The sequence below is a fragment of the Aphelocoma coerulescens genome, chromosome 7 (genome assembly GCF_041296385.1).
Source record: "Aphelocoma coerulescens isolate FSJ_1873_10779 chromosome 7, UR_Acoe_1.0, whole genome shotgun sequence".
NCBI classification, from domain to species: domain Eukaryota; kingdom Metazoa; phylum Chordata; class Aves; order Passeriformes; family Corvidae; genus Aphelocoma; species Aphelocoma coerulescens.
In genome coordinates this window covers 38,003,593-38,028,307 of record NC_091021.1, presented here as the reverse complement: position 1 = coordinate 38,028,307, position 24,715 = coordinate 38,003,593, and the positions used below count along the sequence as shown (strand labels likewise).

The 24,715-nt window shown below is 41.8% G+C and overlaps 1 protein-coding gene across 3 annotated transcripts in view; it reads right to left on the bottom strand.

Annotated features, from left to right (window-relative positions):
* Positions 1–24,715, bottom strand: part of EPC2 (enhancer of polycomb homolog 2) — a 35,389-nt gene that overhangs the window by 4,011 nt on the left and 6,663 nt on the right. For all 3 annotated transcript variants that reach the window (XM_069021317.1, XM_069021319.1, XM_069021318.1), the window contains exons 2-12: positions 17,528–17,687; positions 11,990–12,135; positions 9,406–9,612; positions 8,683–8,831; positions 8,341–8,473; positions 7,206–7,394; positions 6,876–6,965; positions 6,251–6,396; positions 5,803–6,146; positions 1,849–1,985; positions 9–168 (exon numbers count right to left, since the gene is read on the bottom strand). In XM_069021317.1, coding sequence (XP_068877418.1) covers positions 9–168; positions 1,849–1,985; positions 5,803–6,146; positions 6,251–6,396; positions 6,876–6,965; positions 7,206–7,394; positions 8,341–8,473; positions 8,683–8,831; positions 9,406–9,612; positions 11,990–12,135; positions 17,528–17,687 — 1,861 coding nt within the window. The remainder of the gene's footprint in view (positions 1–8; positions 169–1,848; positions 1,986–5,802; positions 6,147–6,250; positions 6,397–6,875; positions 6,966–7,205; positions 7,395–8,340; positions 8,474–8,682; positions 8,832–9,405; positions 9,613–11,989; positions 12,136–17,527; positions 17,688–24,715) is intronic.

Genomic DNA, 24,715 nt, shown 5'->3' with positions numbered 1-24,715 from the left:
CCCCTCACCTGAAGGCTGGACAACACCATTGATATTGTTGTGGCTGGTGTTCTGCTCCTTCGTTCCCTCGCTGCGCCCGGGGGCAGGGGCACTGACCACTGCAGAGGCAGCAAAGTGGGCACTGGCTGAATCCAGGGTTTTGGACATACAGTCAGAGGTGCTGGAGCCCTGCAGGAAGAGGAGAAGACGGTTCTCATAATTATTCAAGTACAAAATGAAATACACCTTAGGATTGCTACAGTGCACAAGCAAAGCACATAAATAAACACAGCTTCTACACGTGACCTAATGCACCACAACTCTGAACATTTCTGTGTTACCAGGCTGATGAAAAGTTGGAAATCCGTGTCCAAATGAGTGTTAAACAAGTGCTACCCAAGTACTTGTTAAACTAAGTGCTACCTGGCCATGGCTAGTGCTGCTTTCAGCACAATAAATCACTTTAGTGTGTGTTGCTCGGCTTGCAGAGGGAAAGGCTCCAGGGAGACCTTGGTGCTCCTTCCAGGGCCTAAAGTGGCTCCAAGAGAGCTGGAGAGGGACTTTGGAAAAGCAATGCAGGGACAGGACACAGGGAATGGCTTCCCACTGCCAGAGGGGAGGGATGGGTGGGATATTGGGAAGGAATTGTTCCCTGGGAGGGTGGGCAGGCCCTGGCACAGGGTGCCCAGAGCAGCTGTGGCTGCCCCTGGATCCCTGGCAGTGCCCAAGGCCAGGATGGACACTGGAGCTTGGAGCAGCCTGGGATAGTAGGAGGTATCCCTGCCCAGGGCAGGGGCTGGAATGAGCTTTAAGGGGATGAGCTTTAAGGTCCCTTCCAACCCAAACCACACAGGATTCCCTACAACTGGAGCAATTTCCTCTAAGAAGACAACCATGTCTTAAATCTCCTTCTCTGTTCTGCCTCAATGCTCTGCAGCTGCAAATGTCAGGGATGTTCAGTATTTGTGGTACATCCATTCCCAGGGAGTGACTTGTGCCACAGAGTAACTGCCAGCACATTCTGGAATGCCACTCTGTTAGTCCAGTTCCTACTGGAAAGACTCACCATTCTTACTGGAAAGAACATTAATTCTGCAATTCCAATTTATATTAACTAAGAAAATGACTTTGCACAGAAGCTTGAAGTGTTTTAAAGATCCAAAGTTCATTTGTTTTGTTTAAATATATTTGGCATCGTGTCTTTACACTTACAAAAAACGTCATCAGTATCTGCCAACACAGAATCTGATTAATTTAAGTAGAAAACAGAGAGGAAGGGACAATCAGCACAAGCAATTAGATATAAAATGCTCCAAGTAATACACATTTTCCTAGTAACAAACAACAGCAACAGCTTTTGTTTTATTGGGAAGAAGCTAACAGAAAACTAAGTGCAATGGAAAAACATTCTTCTGTTGCAAGGGATTCCAGAGGAAAAATGGGATTCTTTTAGAAGCCAGAATATGCAAATATGCAAAGCTCTCTTTTTCCTCTCAGAGGTACCAATTTTTAGTGCTCACTGAACATCTGTTCATAATAGAACACATTACCTCAGAAGGTAATTTTAATAAAGTCTCTTCAGAGCACTCATAGACAGGAAGACAAAACCATTGAAAATAGAAAGACCTGAGAGCACACACAGATATTTTTACACTGGTAACTCTGTGGATGCAGGTAACACATTCAGCTACAAAAGCTCTTACTCAACTTGTAAAATGGAGCCAACTTACTAAAAAAAACCCTGAGCAAAGAGTTTTACATTCCCTCTAAAATGTCCCACATTTGCTGGGGTTTCCCACTTGGTGGTAAGAGGTGAGCAGCACTGTAAACAAAAGGAAGTGTCAGGACATGGCAGGGTGGGAGCAGTACCTGTGCTTTCGGATGTGTCTGTTGGGAGGAATGCTGAGATTGCTGCTTCTGCTGCAGCTGGGCCAGCTGCTGCCTCTGCATCTGCACTAACTGCTGTTGGTGTGTCTGGAACTGCTCCTCTGTGATCCCCCCTGTGACTACAGGAAAGAAAGGAGCCACAGTTACACAGCCTGCACAAAACACACACATGGAAAAGGCAAGAGCACGGCTAAGGTGGGTAACGAGCGGGTGAAGACAACAGAAATCACGTCAGACGCACCCAAAATCTTCACATCTTACATAAAGGAGAGGTCAAGCTGTGTTTGTTGTGTTCTTTCAACGAATCAATTTGTAACAAAAGAATCCAGAGCTTTTCATTGCTTTTAAGCAGTTGCTATCTTTGCTGATTTTCTCTCCAGTAGCTTTAGGCAAAAGCTTAAGAGAAATGACTTTCCTGGCTTTCAGAAAAGCAGCACAGCCTAAAAATCAGAGCTGAGGACAAAGTACCCTGGGCTGAGCTGGGTGTCTTCTTTCCCAGTTAACATTGGGAGCTGATTCCTGGATAATTTCCTTTCCTACAGTCCCTTACTGTCCCTTTCTCCAACACCAGAACGGATTCTGAGGGAAGCACACCACTGGCATGTGAGATTTTCTCTGCCAATTATTGTTTGAAATGCAGTAAGAGTTTAGGGGTGCCACAGTAAGTTTATTTTTGAGAACCAGGTTAATGCCACCCCAGTAATCTCACAGGCCCAACACATGAAGGGAATGAAGTTAGAAAAGCTGGTTTTAATATTCCCCCCCTGAAGAACTGCACACTTGGTAAACTGGAAATACTGACAAGGGTTTCATGCTAAAACCTGAGCTGTGTGCAGGTAACCCAAGAGTTCTCTTTGGGAGCAGAAATTCCCATGAATACATTTCAACACTTTATCCTCAACTCTGTTTTTCCAAGACTGAAGCTGTGCTGCACCTCAAACACCTGGATTCTGCAGGAATATCCTCCTATCAAGAGCCACTGAGCTAACATTAAAACACAGTGATCCATCTTTCAGGGTTTGGCTCTTCCATTTACCACTTTTAATACTCGTGGTTGTCCTGAAATTCCATTGTGGAAAAAATACCAGAATGAGGACTGGGACTGCTTAGAAATTAGTACTGAAACTTCTTTACTGCTTCATTTTTGAAACCAGGTTTCAACCATGTTAGGAGAGCACTTAGAAGTCCAATTACTTAAAAGTTACTCCTTTTAAACTCTAGCAATATTAAGATTTCCACCCTAAGTTTATTTTGTATTTACTTTGTTGCAGATTCTTACCTAGAATTTAACTCCAAGTTAAATCAGCTCAACCTGCTACATTCCCTCACAAAACACACAGCATTGCTGAAGGCAACAGTGCCAAGAACTGCATTATGGAATATTACATACATTTCTATTTTTAAGTTCTGAGGTAACAAATCCCAGAAAATGTGTTTTGTTTTAAGAAAAGCTGTTTAAGAACAAGGTTAGATTTCATGTTTTCAATTTCCCTTCCTTCCCAGTTTGTCACACACCACAAAGTCAAGGTTTACTCTTCTACAGGATACAGGGAAGGTAACTCCAGAATTCAGTATTCCCTCCCTGCCTTTATGTGCCTGAATTTCAGGCATTTATTCAGTTGGGCTGAGATCAGCTGTTCACCTTGTTATAAACCAGCAGATGTTCATTAGCACATTAAATATCATTTGCTTCTGCCAAATCAAATACCTGGAGGGTCCTAGAGAAAAAAAGAGCAAACTTTCACCGTGTCCCAAGGCAGCCTCTAAGGTCAGGGTTAAGAGCTCTGCAGCTTCAGGGGGGGGTTTATTTTATCTGAGCCTGACTGGGCTGAAAAACCACACCACAACAGGGTAAAAAAAGTCACTTCAGCTTTCACTTGCATGCTCCTCTCCTCCTTGGAAGGTTTGCATTACTATGTCACTTCTCTCAGGACTTGAAGGCTTTAATCAAAGATCATCTTGCAGGCTGCCCCAAAAGTGGCATTGCATTAATTACTCCTACATGGTATTTAAGGCTGGGGAAAAAATACTTCTAAAAAGTAAAAGTTTGTTCCACAAGCAAAATCCTTCAGCTGGGAATAGCATCTTGTGCAGTTGTGCTCTCTCTAGGGAGATGCTTTTCCCATTTCCCATTTACAACATGAGCAAGAGAGTAACTTAGCTCAAAAAATTGGTTCTTGAATCATGCACTCATTAGGTATTTTGAAGAAAAGTCTACTTGCATACTTTTAAAATTAAAAAATTCTGTTTGTACAATGCATTTGAAGAAATACCAGAGTTGCTTTACTAATACAGGGAAAAATGTAATACAGAGGTAATTCTACATATTCTTGTGCACCAAAAATCAAAGCCACTCCCCAGTCCTCTCTAAAACAAAATAACAAAAAAAATTAAAAATTATCAGTTTAAGTACTGCCACCATTTCCTCTGGAGGGAACACCAAACCAGCTGTAAAATTAACTGAATTCAACAATTACTTCCCAAGGAGAATGACTTCAATAAATGCAGTGACAGTGCCTGTGCACTCTGGTCAGCCCTTCTAAAATGTATTCCCTATTTGCTAGTGAGAAAATCCAACAGCCATGCCTCTTGCTGGTGCAGTTATTTGGGGAAGAATCCTGTTGTCTCTTGCGTCTGATCCTGTTCCAGAATTGCAGGATCAAGTTTGTAATTTAAATCTATGACAAAAAAAAGTCCTCCCCAGCCAAAAATTTCATGCATAATGTACTTCAACTGCTGAGGGATTTCCATTTAATTTAAATGTATTCCTCAGATGAATTCTAAAATTATACCACAACTTTATTACTATTCCTGCAAAAAGTGGCTTACATCCATCAGATTTGGTTTTCTTCTTTTTTCAGCTATTTCTTTAACAGCTCTTGGTGTTCATCAATAATCCCATCACACTGAACTGCCCCTTTCTGCTACAGCTGCGACTCCCCAGGCCTCCAAGTTCTTTCAAGAAATAATTATATAAAATATATAGTACTTTCTATCTGTTCTTTTAATGCAGCAGGAAAATGCTCCTGTGCCATCTTTTCATGGGAGAGAACAATCTGAAGGTTACAGTGACCACACTGAAAAGCTGTGGAAGTATTGGGCTGGAATAAATACTCTGTGCCTCTGTCAGAACAAGACACATTACTGCAGATTAAATACCCATTCCTACAGCTTTGAGAGAAATGGAACATTCCACAACCACAGCAATTATGGAATTCAGAGTCAATTCTACTAAATTATCTTGGTTTACAATACAGGATGGAGTAGGGATATATTCAGGTGCTCACTGTTGTAGGAGATCTCATTTGCTGTATCTCAAATTTTTCAGATTTTTGGATTATCATCTCATTATGACTCCCTTATGATTATAAACAGGTGACAGTGTTAAATCTTGAGCCATTACAACTCTATCTCGTGAAGCAAGCGATGCAAACACTGCTCAATTTAAGCTTAAACCAATCTTTTCATCACTGGATGCTTCCAATATCAACATTTTTACCATTTTCAGACCTTTTCACACCTGCTCAGGGCACTCAGGAACTTCCTACATTTTTTTTAGTCAAAAATGGAAACTGACAACAAAAATGAGCCACACCCACCCTCCCCAAGAAACCACCAGTTTTGTTTTGCATTCACAGAGAGCATTCTTCTACCCTTAAACAAGGTTAGACCAATTAGTGCCATTAAGACTCAATTAGACCTAAGCAATCCTTAATATGAGCAGAATCCCTGCTTCGAATAATGTTTGAATCCAGTACTTCAAACTCTAATGGCAGCAAAGTTGAAAGAAGAGCACTGTTTGTGGGAAGTTTCTGTTTAAGAAACATAAAATAGTCACATTGTATCTGTGGTTAGAAGATCTTAACAGTCCAATCACAAGGAAAACCCCCAAAATTCAGTATTTTCAATCCCAGAAGAAGCCAAATCCTTGCCTACCTGATATACCATTCTTGCTGGTGTTCAATAAAGCTACAGATGCTGCAGAGACTCTTTTATTATTCACAGTCTGCCCTGCTTTCCTTGAGGTACATTCTTCACTCTCACTGTCCTGGAGATTGAGTAGCCTGGGCTGAAAACACTGCAGTCGACATGATCTGATATTGCTTAAGATTTCAGGAAGGGACAGTCTGTTTTCACAATGTTTATTGGAAGCATTGGTCCGTGAAAAATTAGAAGAAAAGTCTAAAGTCTGAGAAGAGCTTGAAAAACTGTTCAGCATTTCCGGGTCAATCTGCCTCAAGACAGGATCATGTTCTGTGGATATTCGGTCCATAATAACCCTGATTAAAGAGAGAGCAGGAGGAAAATCATTAGTTTCCTTATCTCTTTTTTAATACTTTTATCCTTTGAAGGCGAATGAAGGGTAAAAATAACCCAGCTGTACCTTCCACCCCTGCCAATCCTCCTCCTTGCAAATCCTATACATCTCCTTGGGATTGTAAGGGTTGTAAGGCAATGCCTGAACCTCAGTTTGTCCAATTCTGCCAGCTCTGGGCGTTCATACGAAGAATTCATTTGGTCCAAACGAGGCTGTGAAGAAAGAAAAGGTAATTTTATATGCTCACTCAGAGGGTGCTTTGACTGGGGCACTGGTTATCATGCACAGGCTCCAGGACAGAACACGTGGTTTATATTGAGTTAACCAAAACTCCAGTGGCTTCAGTAGTTAAAAAATAAACTTGAACATTGAGGTCGTTAAATACTCTGCTTCTAACAGCAAGGGAGAAGTAGGAGAAAATTAAAATAGAACATCTCAACATCTTTTGGCAAAAGAATTAACTCTCAGGCTTAGGGAAAAAAGAAAGGAGCATAAATTCTAAATAAGAGGGAAGCTTCAGCTTGGACCCTTCAGAGCCAAGCAGAAAAGGGGATGTTCTTGCAATTGTCTTTGGACTCACCAAAGCTTCAAAGCTTTGGTGGTGAGAGTGGGAACAGAAAAACCGCAGCATTAGCACTATGCCAACCTAAATGGAAAGAAACCACCACTAAAGCCAAGGGCATGGGCTTACAGCATAATACTGGCATCCTGCTCTTCTCCTGAAAGCACAAGGTCCATCAGGATCATTTTCTTCTTCTGCTTCTGACACTGGTGAGGGCACCTAGACCAGAAAACAACGTTATTGTCCCAACTGCCACCTCTGTATAATTGTATTTATTACAAAAGTTTATGTTTATATAACACAAACTGCCACATTTACGTATCGAAGCACAGCTAGGAAGGAGAACTCAGTTTATACAAGGAGCTTTAAAATCTATTCAAGAGCTGGGAGAAGCCAGCCTGGCCAAATGGCAGGTAGCTGACATTTCTGCCTTCTGTACACTGAGATTTTGGTGGTTACCTGTGGGAACTCGTCCTCATCGGAGCTGTGGAAGTCGTACTGCTTGATATCGCTCTTGCTGAGCACAGGTAAGGGCTCAGCCAGGGGCTGAGGGGTCACCACACACTCCAGTTTGGGCTTCTTCAGGTACTTCTTCTTCTGACGGACAACATCAGACACCTCCTCCTTCAGAGAGGAGTGGTGAGGATGCTGTTGGAGAAGAACAAACAGAGAATGCTAAAAACTAAGGCATGAGAAGAGAAAACTTAATTACTTTAAGACATGACTGCTTGTCTTCCAAAGGCTCTGGAGACATTTGAGACACATCCTGCAAAATTTACTGAACACATTAAACCCCAGCACTTTGCCTCTGATTGTTTTTACAGGTATTTATTAATAAACAGAGAGCTCTCAAGCCATATGACTGCCTAAGAGGCTCCCCACTCTGCACTACACTCAGTATATTGTAATTGCAATTCCTCTTTCAATTATTTTCTGAGATCTCATTTTTCCACGGCACTTTCAATTTTCTGAACCGCTCAGACATGTTCAAAAGAAACAATTTAATTTGTTTCCTGTTTCTCACAGAGCTGACACTTTTGAACAGATGTGATGGTATTGGGGTTGGCTATTTAAGATTTTTCTCACACGAACCCTCTGCAGTGAGCAACTCCATCGATACTGAACTGTCCACTTGAACACAAATGTTATTAAACTTCAAAGCTCCCATTTGAAAAGATTATTTCACTTGCAAAATTCTCCATTTGAAGGAGAAGCCAGTGCAGTTTTAAAAAGTGTTTCAATTTACCCCGAATTAACACTCATCAATAACAGCCTGACTGAAGCTAACTCCACTAATGGAGCTCAGCTTGGGAATCAGAGGAGAAACACGAGCAATGCCAAAATTCCTGGAGAACCAGGCATTCAGGGGTTTGTATGGAATTCTGGGACCACTAGGTGTCGCAGGTGCTAAATACAAATTTCCAGAGGACTTCAACTCTCAGCCTCATCCCCAAGCATTTTAACTCCTAATATTTCAGGTTATTTCTTCAGAGACACGCTTGAATTTGAAGTATATCCAAAGGAATGATGATTCCAAAGGAATGATGATTCCAGGAACAAGAGACTCGCAGCAGGAAAAAAAAAAAAATCTCACCTTAACTTTACATTCTTGAACTTTGTGGTGGTTGCCATTATGGAGAGATGATGGAGTTGTGCCCATCTCTTTTTCGGGTCTATTCAGCTTCACTTCATTGAGGATTTCACCTCCATAATCACCCAAATGGTACCTGAAAAAAACAGGATCAAAACTACAGTGCTGCATTTCCACTGGGCAATGTCTGAAAGACACAAACCATTGTCTTCCAACTGTCTACACAAATCCCTTCAATTTTAGCTTCTGAAGTTCCTCGTGCTACAATAAATAAATTTTAAGAGATGATTTCAAAGCCATTCAATGAAAATTTATAAGCTTGGTTTTTATAATCTGGAATTTTACCTTTTCTCCACAACTTCCAACGTTAAATGCAACAGCTCCCGTTTTGTTTTCTCTCTCCTCTTAATCATCTCCAAAATTGTTATGGCTCTGCTAAACTCCCTCCTTAATTTCAACATCTTCTCATAAGATGCTTCATCGTTCTTTCGGTTCTGTTGAGAGATGAAACAAATCTTTAGTCAAAAGCAAAAGCCATGAGGCACAAACTGCAAAAATAAAGTTACATAATGCTGCTGCAAATGAGGCTCATGAGGACACTCCAAAGCAGCTTTTCCTAAAGCAGATCCTACTTGGCAAACAAAGCCAAGTTTAAGAGTAAACTGAGAAGAACTTTTCAGCCATCTTCCCCCATGTTTTGCTCAGATTCCAGACCAACCCAGTGCAAGTTTGTCAGAACACGGAATTCAAGCCTATGACACTTTCCCCACCTTGATTCCACACACAGTAAGGCTGTACAAGTGTACAAAGCAAAATGCTGAGTAATTACAGATTTCCTGGTTCAAATCATTCCATGCTACAAATAGAAAACCTGGGAAATTGTTTCCCCTTTTCTCACAGAAAGGGAAGCTTCCAACCCAGCAGATTGTTTGTGTGCCAGGCTCTGAGCTTCAGCTCAAAAAATGGATGGATGGTAAATTATCCCCTGCAAGATGCTGGATAGGGATCCAAATTATTCCTACCAAGGGAGACATTTAAGATTTCAAGCAGTAAAATCTGCCAAGTCACCTTTCTGGTCTGCATCTTCTCAGTTCTCCTCCGGAAGGCCACGTAGGGGTCGTTGTTGGTGGAGCCATCCCTCTTCTCCTGCTTGATCTGGGGGATGAGGGAGGGCCCCCGGCAGTTCTTGCGCTTCCTCACCCAGTAGTCATAGACAGCCTTGATCAGGTAGTCATCCTCATTTAGCAGCAGTTTGGCTTCCTGAAGGGTTACAAGCTGCAGGGGAACAGGGGAAAGGTGCACTTGGGATGGGGGTGCAAGGAAAGTCACCATACACTCACACCTCTTGTGCACTTCCTGGATAAGTTTCATTATTTTCTAGCACCAGAGTAAAGGGATGAAAAACCATTGATGGAAATTGAAGCCACCAGTTGTTCTTTCCAAGTTAAATATAGAGTTCCCAATTTTTCTGAAGCAGCAGCAGCATCTCTTTCATCCAGTGGTCTAGAACTCCATCAATCTTTCATGAAGACTTCATGAAGAAAAACACTGTTTGAAACAACTACAAGCACAGGATAGAAAGAACTTACTAGAATCTGCAGATCATGATTTGGGAATCGCTTTGACTACTCCCCCCCCCCAAAAAAAAAAAGCTTCTTATTGTTTGACCTTTATTAATGTGCAATTCTTTGCAGTTGAATGTTGATTCCCCTAGAAGTGAATTTACTTCTTAATTATTTCCCCCCAAAATGTTTGCTTTGTCATAGAAAATGGCAATGCCCATCCCTGTTTATTCCAGCCCAGAGACACAAAGCTGTTCACTAAGTTATTTCTTGTTCACTAAGTTATTGCTAAACAGGTAATTTACAGGTAGTTCTACAGAGGTAATTTAAAGATAAAAATTAAATCTATGTTCAGCTTTTTATATGGAAATCAGACTCTAAATAAATGCAAGAACCATCACTAAGTAGTACATTAGTTTAACAGGCTCATATCATCTTAAGCCCATTCATTAAACAAAAAGAAAATAGTATCTCTAGTATTACTTACAAGGGAGTCAGACAGCACTTCATCTTTCCCATAATTTGCAAAATATCAACTGAACAACTTAATTTGCACTTTTGCAACATGTCAAAATTAAGTCTTGTCTCTACGTTAGGAGAAGCAAAAAAAGGAAACAACACATTTTGGAAAAAAAGGAAATCCTAAGTGTAACCATGGCTACTCTGGAAGTGTTAATTCCAGCCAGAGCAGAAAAAAATTGCAATTTGCAATCTATGGCAGAATTAGAAAAGCACTGAACTGTTTTTAAAAGAACGGAAAAAACACTGCTTGTAAATCATTTCCAGTTTGTTTGTCTTTTGCTCCCTTTTTTCCATTAACGTATTTTATAAAAAAAATAAAGCAAGTCTGCCTTGAGTTGGAAAAGTTACGCTGACCCCGCCGTGTGCTTGTGTTTGCTTGCAGATGCAGAGTCCTTGCATTCCCTGCTTAAATCAGGTTATCAGAATGCCCAGGGGCAACACCTGGAACCCCCTTCTTGGCAGGAAAGGCATTCCCAGCAGCATCCTTCAATATTCCAGAGATAAGGCATGCAAACGGGGAACTGGGAGGTAGCCCCAGGTGGCATCTGAGAGCACTCAAACCCCACCAGCCACTTCCCTTCCCAGGCTCCAATAACCTGCAAAAGTTGCTTTTATATATAGAAGAACAAAATCTGTATTCTTACAACACTTTATTTTTGAAGAGCATCTTTCAAATCTTAAATTTAACTTTATTACTTCAGCAATGCAAGATAAAACCAGCATAAGGAGGATGAATATTAATCATGAAAAGTGATCACCAGAATGGCTTGAACTGAAAGCCAAAACAAATCCACATTCAGCAAGTATCATCCAATGTATTCCCTATTTTTCCCCTCATTCCCATTTTCTTAGCATAGTAAGAAATCTCTGCCTTTTTGAAGTTGCTCTAAGATGGAGAAAATACAATATTTTGGCCTTTTAACTGAACTAAATCATGTCAAGGAACTGAGGCAGAGCCATGGATCCCACAATGGATTTTTCACTTCCACAAAGCCTCACCTCACTGGGAAAGAATTCCACCTGTTTCAAACTTGACTTGCACAAACTGATCCCTTAGATGGAGTTTTGGAGTATTATTTTGGGCTGGAAGACCCTCCTCCAGACACTGCCCTCCTGGAACACCTCAGGATCTGATTTAACACTGGTACATGGTTAATTCACTGTCTGTGCTTCTAACCCTCAAAAATCAAACACAGTCAATGTCCAGCAGAAACAAGTGTAACAAAATTTGGATTCTCATACATTTATAGCCATTTCTACACCTATTGATCACCACAAGCTTGTTCTATACCAACAGTGGTAAAACAAGTTGTAAGTTGTCCCTCTCTAACACACTGTGGGTCAGGAATTAAAATTTAAAATCAATCCCTGCAACCCCAAAAGCTCCTTGCCCACTTGTTTTATCTCAAGTTAGCAATATTGACACAAGAGACAGCAATGTGATTTCTGTGGAACTGCAGACTCAAACAAACACACTCCTCCTGTTAGCAGGAAATAAAACCAAGCATCCACCCAGAAACCACCCCCCCAGGAAAGCAAAACCTCTCAGTGATTTCTTCACACCATACCTGACTAGAACTGGCTTTTTCGAGTCTGTCAACCATTATTTCAAACTGCAGTGGCTTGATTTCCATCTTTCTGTTCAGCCTGTTCAGTAGGGTCTCATCCTCAGAGTCCATATCATAATCTGGCTGCTCATTGTCCAGATTAAAGGCTGGAACACAAGAAATTGAAATGTTGGGTAAGTAACACACTCTGGACACCCACCTGCAATCAGAAATCAAAAATGACTGATGAAATTCCAGACCAGCACTTGTCTGCCAGAACACTTTTTTTGTGCTAACAGGTTTCCTACATTACACACAGCAGTTAGAAATTGCTTGTCTCCAACTTCCAATATGAAAGAAATCCAAAAAGTTTCCTTTTAAGTGACTTGAAGGGCTGATAGGCACAGAAACTTTGAAATATCTTTGCAAAACAGGAGCAAAGATGCTTGATAGTACTGATATAATACAGCTCCTCCAGAACATCATGGTAAGATTATTAACAACTAAGATAATTTTCAGCCAAATTGCAGACTTGGAAAAAAAGCATTTACACAGAAGTAAATTCCAGTATAACTTCAGCTGCCCATTTTTATACAGTACACCAAACCTAAACTGTTAAAACATTTAATGGAGTAAACTTTTTCTTGTTTTATGTAACTGTAAAAGTCCTAGACCAATGCTGTGGGAATTGTTACTTCCTCTCCAAAACCACCTCAGCTGTGGATGTAGAGCCTGACAATTCCTTCAGACTCTCCCAACAGTCAGTTCTCAACTTCTCAGCAAAGCTCATGTCCTTATTACTAATTGTGCTAATTAGTTTCCACACTTGACAAAGTTCCTGGTCCTACTAAAAGCAGAAGGAAGTTCTCATTCAGGTAACACAGCAGAAATACAATTTTTCAACAACTACAAGTAAATTGCACATGACAGTAAGAACTGTTAATAGAAACATTAATTGTACACCTAACAAAACCTTGAGGAGGTGACACACCAGGTGAACACTCCCAGTAAATCAATCAGCACTGGAATAACAGCAGTTAAGAGGTCTGATGAAATATATTCTATTCTTAATAGACAAGCAGCACTATCTTATCTCTGTGCTCTTAACTCATGGCTATACCAAGTGCTAATTTAAAAACCTCTGAGCTGCCCTGTGTGCTTTGAGAGCACCTTAAAACAGAAACTTGGGATACCAGGAGCAAAAGAAAACCACAAAACGTCTTTAAAACAAATCCCAGTATTTTCTCCCCCACAGGCAGGTGGTAAGCAGTGCCTTTCCACATCCCAGCCTTGCCCAAGACCACCCTCTCTGTAGTCCAGTGCAATAAATGAGCTAAACCACTACCAGTATTTATTTATTTATTTATTTATTTGGTCAGGCACAGAAACTCAGCCAGATGCAGCTGGGAAGGGCTAAAAAGCAGTGCCTCAGCATCTTCAGCTCAAGCTGCTGCCTCTCAGAGGAGACACTGCCCAACTGTACCAACTGTGACAACAGCACTTAGCCACAACAGTTCTCTGACCTACCACACACTGTAACAATTTATTTGAGCAGAAATTAATAACAGGCTGTAACTATGTGTCAAGAACTGCTGGCAATATTAATTCAGTAATACAAGTTGCATGGCAAGTTTATTTAAGACACTGTCACCGGGAACATGACCAAAAGCTCTCCAACAATTAACTGTGTATTAAACTGCAGCTTTCAACATCAGATCTGCCTCTCCAGTAGATCACTGCTCACGTGTGGACTGAAATCCATTAAAGTCCACAAAAGGCACTGCTTGTTTGCCCTCAGGCAGATGTTGGTCTCACATCAGAAAGATGTCAACCTATTGCCTGTCAGTAGATAATTCAATAATCCCCTGTGGACAAAATGTTTCCAGCCAGTTTTTCCAAGCCAGAGTATCAGTGAGCAGGAGGATCTGTGACAGGGAAGATGTGATGCTGTTCACCTGTAAATTGTGAGCAGTGCCAGTAAACTTCCCTTCATTTCCACAATGGGAAAAGAAGAATCACTAAAAGGTCTTGAACCACCCACCTTCCAGAATAAAATCAGACAGGCTCAAGTAACAGGTGACCAGGAGACACCAAGACCAGCAAAAAGAAAAAGAAAAAAAAAAAAAAGCCCAACCATTCCATCAAAAAGCACCTAAAACCACCAATCACCCTCAGGAACACACTATGGATATTAGTGGTGGGTCTCCATGAGGGAAGGCAGGTCACTGCACTGCCAGCACCTGAAGTGACCCCATGGTACACCTCAGCTGGAAGCAGGGGGTCCCCTCCTCTCTCTGCTCAGTATTTTAATAAATATTCAAGATGATAAAAGGCATCCAACAGGCACTTGCCAGGATCACCACACATGAAACAAATCCAGTCTCATTTTCTTAACCAAACCCCCAGAATTCCTGCGAGAACAGCAGCAGCCCTTGTCACTCTTTTCATACCTGCCAGCAGTGCTTTTCTGTTATCAGCAGTGTTCTGTTTGTCATGACCTGTATTTATCAGTGTGGCTCCCTTTCAAATACAGGGGGTTTACATGGGGGGGGGGGGGGTGCAGGTTAATGACACCCAAGGGATGGAAGCAGTACCTGCATTCTACCTGTTTCAGTGCAGACAGGAAGGCCATAAACTCTTAGCAGCCTAGGGAGGTGTGAGAGCCTCAGGAAATGCAAGGCTACCTCTTCTCCTTTGGAGTTAATCAACCCCAAGCTGGCTTGTCACAGCTCTGGGACACCCATGGAAATGTCCTCCTCCCCTGATGTTCATTTACCACTCCTCAAAACAAGCTTTCAGCAATATCCGTAATTACCAGTATTCTTCTTTTCCCAAGCACTGAGTGAACTGAAACTGTTCCAGAAAAAGCCATTTTTCACCCTGGAGCTGGCCTGCAGCATGGCAGCTCCCTGGCTTCCAAGGCCATCACAAGACCCAGGTGTTTATGTGCTGTGGATGGAGCCATCCATCACTCCCTCCGTCCTGCCCCTGCCATGGCAGCTGAGGGAGCTGCTCCTGCAGGAGCTGCTGGAGAACCAGCCCCATGTTCCAGCCCACAAGGACCCCTCCTGCTAAATCCTGGGACTCAGGATGAATCCAGTGCTTCTCCTCCAGAACGTCTGCATTTCTACAGGGCACTGTTGGGCAGGATCCCACCTGGAAAGTTTCCTCCAGGAATGCTCAGAACTTGCTGGTTTGCTCATTGTTATTGCAAACACAACATCCCAGTTCCCATCCTCTGCCACTCCACCCACTCCCAGCAGTACCTGCCAGAGGGATTTGCTTTTGTTTACTTGAGCTCCCCTAGGAACTAAGTTTGTACCAACTTACACAAATGCAATTTGTTTTTCAGTGAAGTTACACTGGACTGGGTTTAACTTAACCAAATTAACTAATTTCATTTAGCTAACTAAATTAAGGCTGTGGTTCCACATTCATTTGATGCTGCCACAGGCATGAGTTACCACTGAAACAAGCGGTTCCACTGCCTTCCCTCCCCAGCAAACCACGGCCCTGCCACCCTCTTGTGCCAACACCAGCAACCGGGGCTGAGCCAAGGCAGCAAACTCATAAATACAGAGGGTCACCTAACCAAAAAATGGAATACAAACTTTCTGTCAAAAACTTCACCTCTTAAGGATGGCTGGAGTTCATTCCCCACTTAAGGAATATTGTTTAATTGTTTCTGTGAGGGACACTTGCTGTTTTCCATCCCCTTAGCTCTAATTCTAGGTCCAAGTGCACCAACTTAATCTCTGCTAATTATCAGTAACTTAAAATGCATCTCCATGTTACTGATGCTACAAATACTCTTGGAAGATTATTAAGTGTGCTGGAATAATTAAAATAGTTCAAGGCTTTTTCCTTACATTCAGCTCAACATCACCTGAGTTGGTGCAACTGAGGTCAGCTAATACCTGGAACCTTGCTTATTCACAAATTCCAGGCTTTACAAAGAAATTAACTTTTCTCTGCTTGGAACCACTGATCTAAATAAAAGAATGTAAAAAATATTAAAATCTTAGACTGCCAGAATCCCAGCAAAACATGATTTGCCAGAAATACTCACCAGTAAGCACGAATTAGAGTATGTGCCCTCCTGGCATTTTACATCAGTTTACATAACCTCCCTGGCCAAAGTGGGTATTGTTGCTATTTGTGCTTTTAGCATTAAAACAGAATTTCTAAGCAGTTTATGGAGCATAAAGCTGCCTTGTATCACACCTACTCCATCCAGAATATGTGGGAAAAATTATCTTGGAGCAGTATCTGATATTTATCTTCAGCTCAAATACCTTCTGTAATTCTGTCCAGAAAGACTGTGAGTCTCAACAAGACAAAGAAAATTTTGGCATAATATACTTAACATTTTTAGACATGTTTATTAACAGTATTCACAGTTTTTCTGGCAGTGTCCAACAAAGAACAGAATAAAATACAATCCTCAATCAGCAGCTTGGTTTCAGTTCATTCACTTGCCTTCCTTGCAAGTTTGTTTCTTTTATTAAGGAGACAAACAGTTCTTTATAGTTGATTTTTTCCCCATCACCTCTATGGTCTCTGTTGCATCACAGAGGACCCTGAGCACATTATTTCAAAAATCTCCTATTCTGTAAATAAATGGAAAAAATTGGACACTTCACCACGTTGGTGAAAAATTACTCAATAATTGAATCAAAGGTTTTGCTACAAAGGTTAACTCCTGGGAGGAATCCAAATAATCCCCTGGACCACATCCTGCAAAGGACAAACATGATTTGGGTGCCAAGGAACAGCTGAACTGTAAGAGGGTGTCACTTGTCAACAGAACATCAACCAAAAGAAGTGTTAAAATTAATCCAGAGCCCACAAGTTTGGATTAATGAGATCTTGTAAGACATAACAAGCTAAGCTCACGCAAAATACTTCGTTTTATCTATAAAATCAACTCAGGGTTCCCTGCTGAAATGGAATTCCTCAGTTGTAGCCAAACTCAGAGGAAGGTGACTGTTACCCAGAACAGCCTGAACTCCAGTGGCAGCACAGCTGCCCTGCCCTGCCAGAACTCTATTGTGAGCAGCAGGACAAAGGCTGATGCCATTACAAAAACTCTTCTGGTTTATTGATCCACACTTATAGAGAACTTTGGAGTTAACAGGTGAGCAAGACAGCCTCTCTCCTGCTCCCTGCACCAGTATAAGCAACCAGGAAGCAGCCAGGCAGGTTCAGTTATTCTTTCTCAGGACTAGGAAGGAAAAAACCACAAGAAGAAAGGCTGGATCAAGAATACTGGAAGTCCAAGAGACGGGCTGAGGCTCAGCAGCTACTGCACAAGGACAGAGCATCAGCACAGAGCCCAGAAACAAACCCAGCAGCAAAACCCCCACATTCACCAGTAACCCTCAATTCTTCCAGACCTTGAGAAGACACTGGAATTTACAGATATAAATGGATTTTTGAGTCTTCCCACTTTCTGACCATTGTAGCAACTTTGACCTCAAGACAAAGGTGAGTCAGGTTACACAAGGAGGGGCTGAACAAACAACACAACCCACAACAAGCCCAGTGTTTGCAACTTACGTTGGATGTGAATGAACTGCTTTGGTTGCTTGAACTCTCCTTTATACAAACGATTGTAGTAGTTGACATTGCTCTCTGCTTCAGGGACTGGGATAACCATGCTCTCCTTCTTTTCTCTGAAAACCTGCTGTGCTGAGATAGCCCGTTGCAAATGATGTTCCTGCAAGGGGAAAATGGGAGAGTTTATTTAGGTATCAGTGTACAAAGTGCATATAAAGTCAGTCAGCCTTTTCTCCCACTGCTTCCTATAGGGTAACAGAGCGGAGTCTTTGCTGGGTTTTAGAGGCCAGCAGGATGCTTGTTCCCAGGATGGTGACAGGATGTGTTTGCCATCATTTAGCTTTCCTAATGGATGGGAATCTTGGAGCTGCAGCAAACAAGCTACAAACAGATGAAGAGAACCCTTTGTTGAGACACAGCCCACACCTTCCACCAGACTGGGAAAAAGACAAACATTCAAACTACACAAAATAACCTCAGCAGAAAATTAGGGCTGGGGAAAGCCAAACCCACTCAAACCTGTCAGAAAGAAAATGTATGCAAGATCTGGCCTTTAAAGGATTATAAAGTCAAAAGAATAGCAAATTTCATCATTCCTGTCTACCCAGCAATCCTTACTGGCCTGCTTTTAGAAGTTCAGCAAGTTAAGAGCAACAGGAAGAAGAGTTCTCACAGAATAACGCCTGAAAAGCAGGGACTCCCCAAACAGGTATCACTTCATTTTATTCTTATGGGACAGAAGTCACAAATTCCACAGACACACTTCAGGTGAAACAGAGATCACAATAAATGTAGCAGTTCACAAAGATTTTTTCCCACATACTTTTAGTAGTTAACTCAGTGACAACCACCTAGTGTTGCAAGTCAGAGCTAACCTCTAACTTCTTTCTTAAAAGACTTCTCGTGTTAAAATTTAAACCACTGAAGAACTTCTCAGGCTAATACACCAAATGGCTATGCTGCCTTCTGTGTGCCCAGTGAACAGGAGTGACATTCCTCACCAGGACAGGACCTTAGATCCACATACAGCCATTGGGAAAAGTTAAGTACCAAGTTCTCCAAATCCAACATAAACCAAGCAAGCTGCAGTCTCCCAGCAGATAAGCTACCGGTGGAACCAGGAATGAAAACTTCATTCTGCTTTTACTGTTCTCCCCCCAAGCTTCCCAGATTTGAGGGGAGGGAGGGTGGCACAGCAGAATATCAACTTGAAATCCAAGCTCAGCTCTGTCACCGATCCATGTGACCTCACTTTGCCTGTTCCAGGGCTGCAGGTTATCCTCCAGCCATTCCCACACACCGAACTGCTGGGAAAAGCACTTGTTTCAGCAGGGAAAAAACCACACACACACAGAAAGGGTTTGCTGCTCTATCTTCCTCCCTTTGGCTTTCTAGGGTGCCCCTCCCCACAGTTAACACTCCCAAGAGGCCAGGATCAACACCAGGAACGGGAACGTGCCAGCATTCCGGTGCCTGGCTGGCAGTGCAGCCTGGCACACACGGCAGTCTGGCACTCACACACTCTGCTACCCACTTGGAAATTCTCTGAAGAACAAGAGAGAATTAAAGAGAGGAACTCTTTAATTCTACAGAATGGTATTTTAAAAAAGGGGAGTGAGTGAATAAAAAACCTTTAAAAATATGTAAATTATATTTAATAAATTATCCCCTTTTAAGTATTAAGATTTACAGAAACACAAATAATGCAATTCCTGCAAAATGAGAGCAGCTTTGGGAATCTCCTGCAGCAGATGAAGCAACATTAAATCAATCAGGCTCCCAAGTGAGTGTTATTACAATTAAGACAAGCATGCAATCCAATAACTGGTGTGATCTGCCTGAGTTACTCCACACTGAGTAAATCTGTCACTCCACCATTAAAACGTGTCTTGGAGAGCTTGGCAGTGCTGAGTAATTCAACTGCACAAAAACGGTTTCATTATTGGGTTGCTTTCAGCTGATGTCCCTGGAGCTGTGTACCAACAGTCCACAGCACAGAACTGCTGTAAGGAAAGGCATGATCTGTCCAAAATTCAGAACACCTTTTGGCTCTGCAGCCCAATAAAGTGTAATTCAGATGAGTAATTCAGATTTGCAGCCGTTGTAGCACCGTACTAAGCACACACAGAGTTCCCAAGGAGAGGCTGACAATAGGTGTTAGTACTCATTTCACTATAAAAAGCCTTCAAGCATAACACAGCTTTCAAACAGAGATTTCCGCTTTCAGCAGTGCTGCTGTCACTCCTAGAACAGCAGAGCTCCAAAATAGATAGATAAACTATGTAAATTTTAAAATTAGGGGGAAAATACCTTCAAATCTTTCTGCTGAACATTGACTACAGGAAAATTTAACTCCTGGAACAGTTCTGTTTAAACAAACTGTGAAGATTTTTATATGAAAGCTGGGCTAATTAAATGGATTTATTTAACCTCAAAAAGTGTTTTTACAGATAGATTTATTACCTGGTATATCAATGCAACTTTTGGTCTAGTTTTCACTTTTTTCTAATGGTTTTGAAAGACATAGCCAGTATTTTAAGCTCACACTTTGTTCTGCAGTAGGGCAGATCCAAAGGTCTTACACAAAATAAGGGAGCATTAGGAACCAGTGATGACAGCAAACAGAACGTGCTGCCATGGGAATAAAAAGGAGTCCCTGACAAAGAGCGATTACCCACTAATTCCTTAAAAAGCACATCCAGACCTTTCTCTCCAGTATGACTACAAAATTTCAAACAAACACAGCTTAGACTGAGCTATTTCTTCAACTACCAGCATGAGGAAGACGTAAATGTTTAGGGTGTGTAACACTGCAGCTTGAGCACATTTAAACATTAAACCAGAACCGTTCTCTGAACCTCTTCCGAGACACCGCAATCCTGCCTTCCACTTTTCCTCAGAAGGGAAAAAACCCCTAAAATTCCTACAATCCTGGTACCTAAAATACTCAGCTTTGGCTGCAGACATTCAGAGCCAGGTACCTTCACTGCCATTCCCTTCATCCCTGAAACACCACAGATTTCATGTTCTCCCTAAACTTCCTGTCTGGGAGTTTGTTCACTACAAAAGAGAGTTCAACAATCATAATAAGTTAACAGATAAGAGTGTCCTGAAGATTATTTTTGTTAAGCTTTAAGGGAAACAGTGATCAATACTGAATGTTACTTTTTACATATTTTTCACCAATATTACGGAATCACAGAACAGTTTGGGTTGCAATCATCCAATTCCAGCTCCTTGCCACGAGCAGAGATGCCACCCACCGCACCTACTTCCTTTTATCCCACAAACCAGAGCACTCGGACCCTACAGACCAGTTTGGGTTTTCCTTAACCTTTAAATCCCCTGTTGCCACCCCCCAAGTAATCTCTGAGAGACAGAGTTTACCAAACTTTAAATAACTGCAAGTTTTTTGGTTGAGCATGGTTGGAGATGCCCAGGGCTGAACACCATCTTCACATGGAAAAGCTGATCTGTCTTAATTACCAAACTCCAATGAGCAATTCCGTATTGGATAGAGACCCCTAGAATAGACCTTTAGGATTAAATGTACCTGTTCCCTTCCTCATACCTTAAAATACAAGCAAAGCTACAACTCTTTAGAAGGTTGTTTCACTGCTGTATCCACACAGCCCCCCATGCAAGTATGATGGAACAGAAAAGTGAATTTATCAACCGCTTTTCCTATTTAAAATAAGCTATTTCTAGGCCAACCTGGAGTCAGCCTTCCAATCTACCTGCACTAATAACAGAATTAAAGCAAAAAAACCCAATTAAAATGTACTGAAGTCTAAATATCTCACTTGTTTAACACTATATTTGAATTAGGAAATTTAAAAGGGACATTTTTATCTTTAATACTGAGATTTAGAAGATAAAAGTACAGAAGTGCAGTTGGAAATGTGCAGACTCATCTTGCAAAGTCTCAACCACAGCGAGTAACACCTCTTGACAGCACTTCCAGAAAAAAAAGTGTTGGGAAGCTCAAAAGCTAATTTGGTCAGAAGCCTCCCTGCCTTGGAAAGCCTCAGCCCCATCTCCTCCCTCTCTGCACACAGACACTTTTTTAGAGATTTCCAAGAGCAAAAGTGTAAACTCAAGCACCAGGTTTTGTTTTCTTGTGCAGTTAACTCTTTCAATCCTACACAATCCTACAGATCTGTTTTCCTTTCTCACCCCTCCCTCTGCTCTGGGATGGAAAGACAACTGAAACAAGGAGTCACATAGAGAACATGTGTTGCACAGCAGCCTGTGCAACACAAAAATTCCCACCCTTGAGAGCTGAAACACATAGCTTCATTTCCAATTTATTTTGAGAAGCAAACACTTCAGAGATTAGCAAAGTTGATAATATGCATTTTTCTACTGATTTGATAAAGACTTCATCTAGTCAGGAACCAGAATTGGTTCCTCTTGCCCCTTAAAACATTGTACTAATTATCAAGTAATGCAGGGCACTGGGCAAACCAGAAAAATCCAAACATTGAGTGGAAACCAGTACACCCAAACCAAGGCTTTCGAGGAAGAACTCTTCTCGGTTTCCCTAAGGAGTTTCCAACACTCAGAGGAAGGAAGCTGAGGAAAACCCATAAGAAACAGAAGATACGCAAATGGGAAGGGCTCGTGGAACTGCTTCTCAGTTTCACTTTTGGCCCTATCAAGTTCTTCCAACATGATATCCCCCACCCTTTCTTAAAAAAAATAATCTCAAGAACCACCTGCTCCACACTTGCCTTCCAGACTGCTGAATTATGAGTACAGGCACAATGCACTAAGGATCGGCTGCTCTTACTGACTCAGTGAGGGGAGGCAGGGGAAAGCGAATCAAACTGGGCTGCTGCATCCTAAAAATTCACACAAGTCCCTGGAATGGGTGAAATTCCTCACTGTGAGGGTGGGGAGACCCTGGAACAGGGTGCCCAGAGAAGCTGTGGCTGCCCCTGGATCCCTGGCAGTGCCCAAGGCCAGGCTGGACACGGGCTTGGAGCAGCCTGGGATACTGGAAGGTGTCCTCACCCATAGCAGGGGGTGGAACTGGATGGGCTTTAAGGCCCCTTCCAACGCAAACATTCACTGACTTTTCCATCACTTTCTTCCCTTTCCCAGTTGTTAAACAACTGGAACTTCCCAAAGCAGCACCAAAGCCAAGCCAATCTGGGACTACTTTACCTTCAAATCCCGGGATTCCAGCCCATCCCCGGAAGGGTATCTCTGGAATGCTGATGTTGGATCAACCCAACAGAAGAGCCCCCAAAACTCCCAGCCCTGCATGACACCTGAGCAGCCCTGGATGACACCTCATGTCCTGGTAAAGACATCTCCAGAGGAGAGGAGATGTGAATCTTAATGAGGAGAAGTCCAGTTTGGACCAAAACAATGCCCAGGAATGCCTTCCCTCCCCCTCTGGCACTACCCTAGTCAACTGAAGCACTACAAAGCACTTCAGGAAGTAAGAGTGGCCATCAGCCCACAGACCCTGATAAAGGGACAGGGACAGTGAGAAGTGCACAGATCACAACCATTTTTCTGTTTCTTTCTGCAGCACCAAACAGAATAAAACAAGTAAAAAATTCTCTAAATAGCTTCAGTCTAGAAAAAAGGAAACAATTCAATTTCAACCATCCTATGTCAAACTGGACATGAAACAACCGTGAGATATCTCAAGTACTACCCCGAGTGGGACAGCAGTAACGTACGAGAACATGAGCAATCTCTCATCCCTAAAAATAATGATTATTCACTATTTATGAACATATGGACACAAAACTGTCACTGTCTGTGAAATGTCAAAAAACCCACAGCCACTACAACTCGGTATTTTAAAGAGACATTTATTTACACAAGTTCCCAGTCTACCAAAACATGACTATAAACTAATTATTAAAAATAAAGTTACTACTATAACAAAGAATTAAATTATTAAAAAATCCTTTTGGAAAAGCTGTTTCTGGTACGAGATGACAAATTTCTATTTACAGAAGAGTGGGATTTTTTTCCAAAAAAGCTTTATGAGAAAATTATTACAAATAACATGTAGTCCAAAGAGCTCCTTGGGATACAGTGGTGTCACTCACAAGATAACAAATGATTCAATTAAGAATCCTGATATCCCAGTCAAAGCAGGATGGCAAGGTCTGCACCGACATATAGAAATATTCTCTCATTTTTCATGTCATGAACCCCACGATGCATTTTTAAAGGCTGAGATTCCTCACCAACAAGCTTTGCCCTTTATTGAATCCAATACTATCCATGGAACCCACATTCTGTTTGATTGCTGGCTGCACACACAAACACCTCCATGTGACCGTGAGTCACAGAACCACTCCTTGCAGCAGGGAGGAGGAAGAGTCACCAGGAGGGAGAACTGGAAATTCTCCAGCAGGAGCTGACAGGCGAGCACAGCACCTCTCCCCCTCCTGCAGCACTTTGCATTTAACCTAAGCCTGTAGGGAACACTTTCATCCCAGGATTAATATCCAGAGTTCTTCTTTAAAACTGAGGCACATGCACCTACAGCAGGGAATTTGTATTTTACAGAGTTTTTAAACAAATGGTGTTTTCATCACCGAAGTGATGCTACCTGGAGTGCTGGAGACCCGATGAACCACACAGAAATCCCTCACATTATAATTAATCATGTCAGAGATTGGTTCTACAGTTTGGACAACTTAGGAAAAGGTGACAGAAATTAAAACACGCAGTAATTGATAGAAATGAAAATTATTAAAAATTAGCCACAAAACTCCATTTTAAACCAAATACCTTTAACTCAAGAAACATCTATTATTATTTTTTCAGCTTTCTGTAGTGTCGGTGTCTCCCTTAATTATCCAGTCTCTGGATACCACTGCAGACACTGAATGTTTTGTTTATATCCAAGTCTGGCACAGGGAATCCAACATCACTGAGATGCTTCAAAGTAGAAACAGTTTTTGTTATGCAACACAGACTGGTCTAAGATACACCAAGTGTGAGCTGCAGCCAGAGAAATGGCACAAAGCTGAGAAAAACAAATTATAAATTCCAATGTAAACACGAGAAAACAACCATGGCAAAAGAGGAAGTGTTTATGCTGGCTCAGAACTGATCCGTGGAGGAACCACTTTGTGTGTCCCAGGGGGCAGGAGCAGAGAGGAGTTTACTGATACGGAAAACTGGTGGAGAAATGACATCTCACCGACTGGG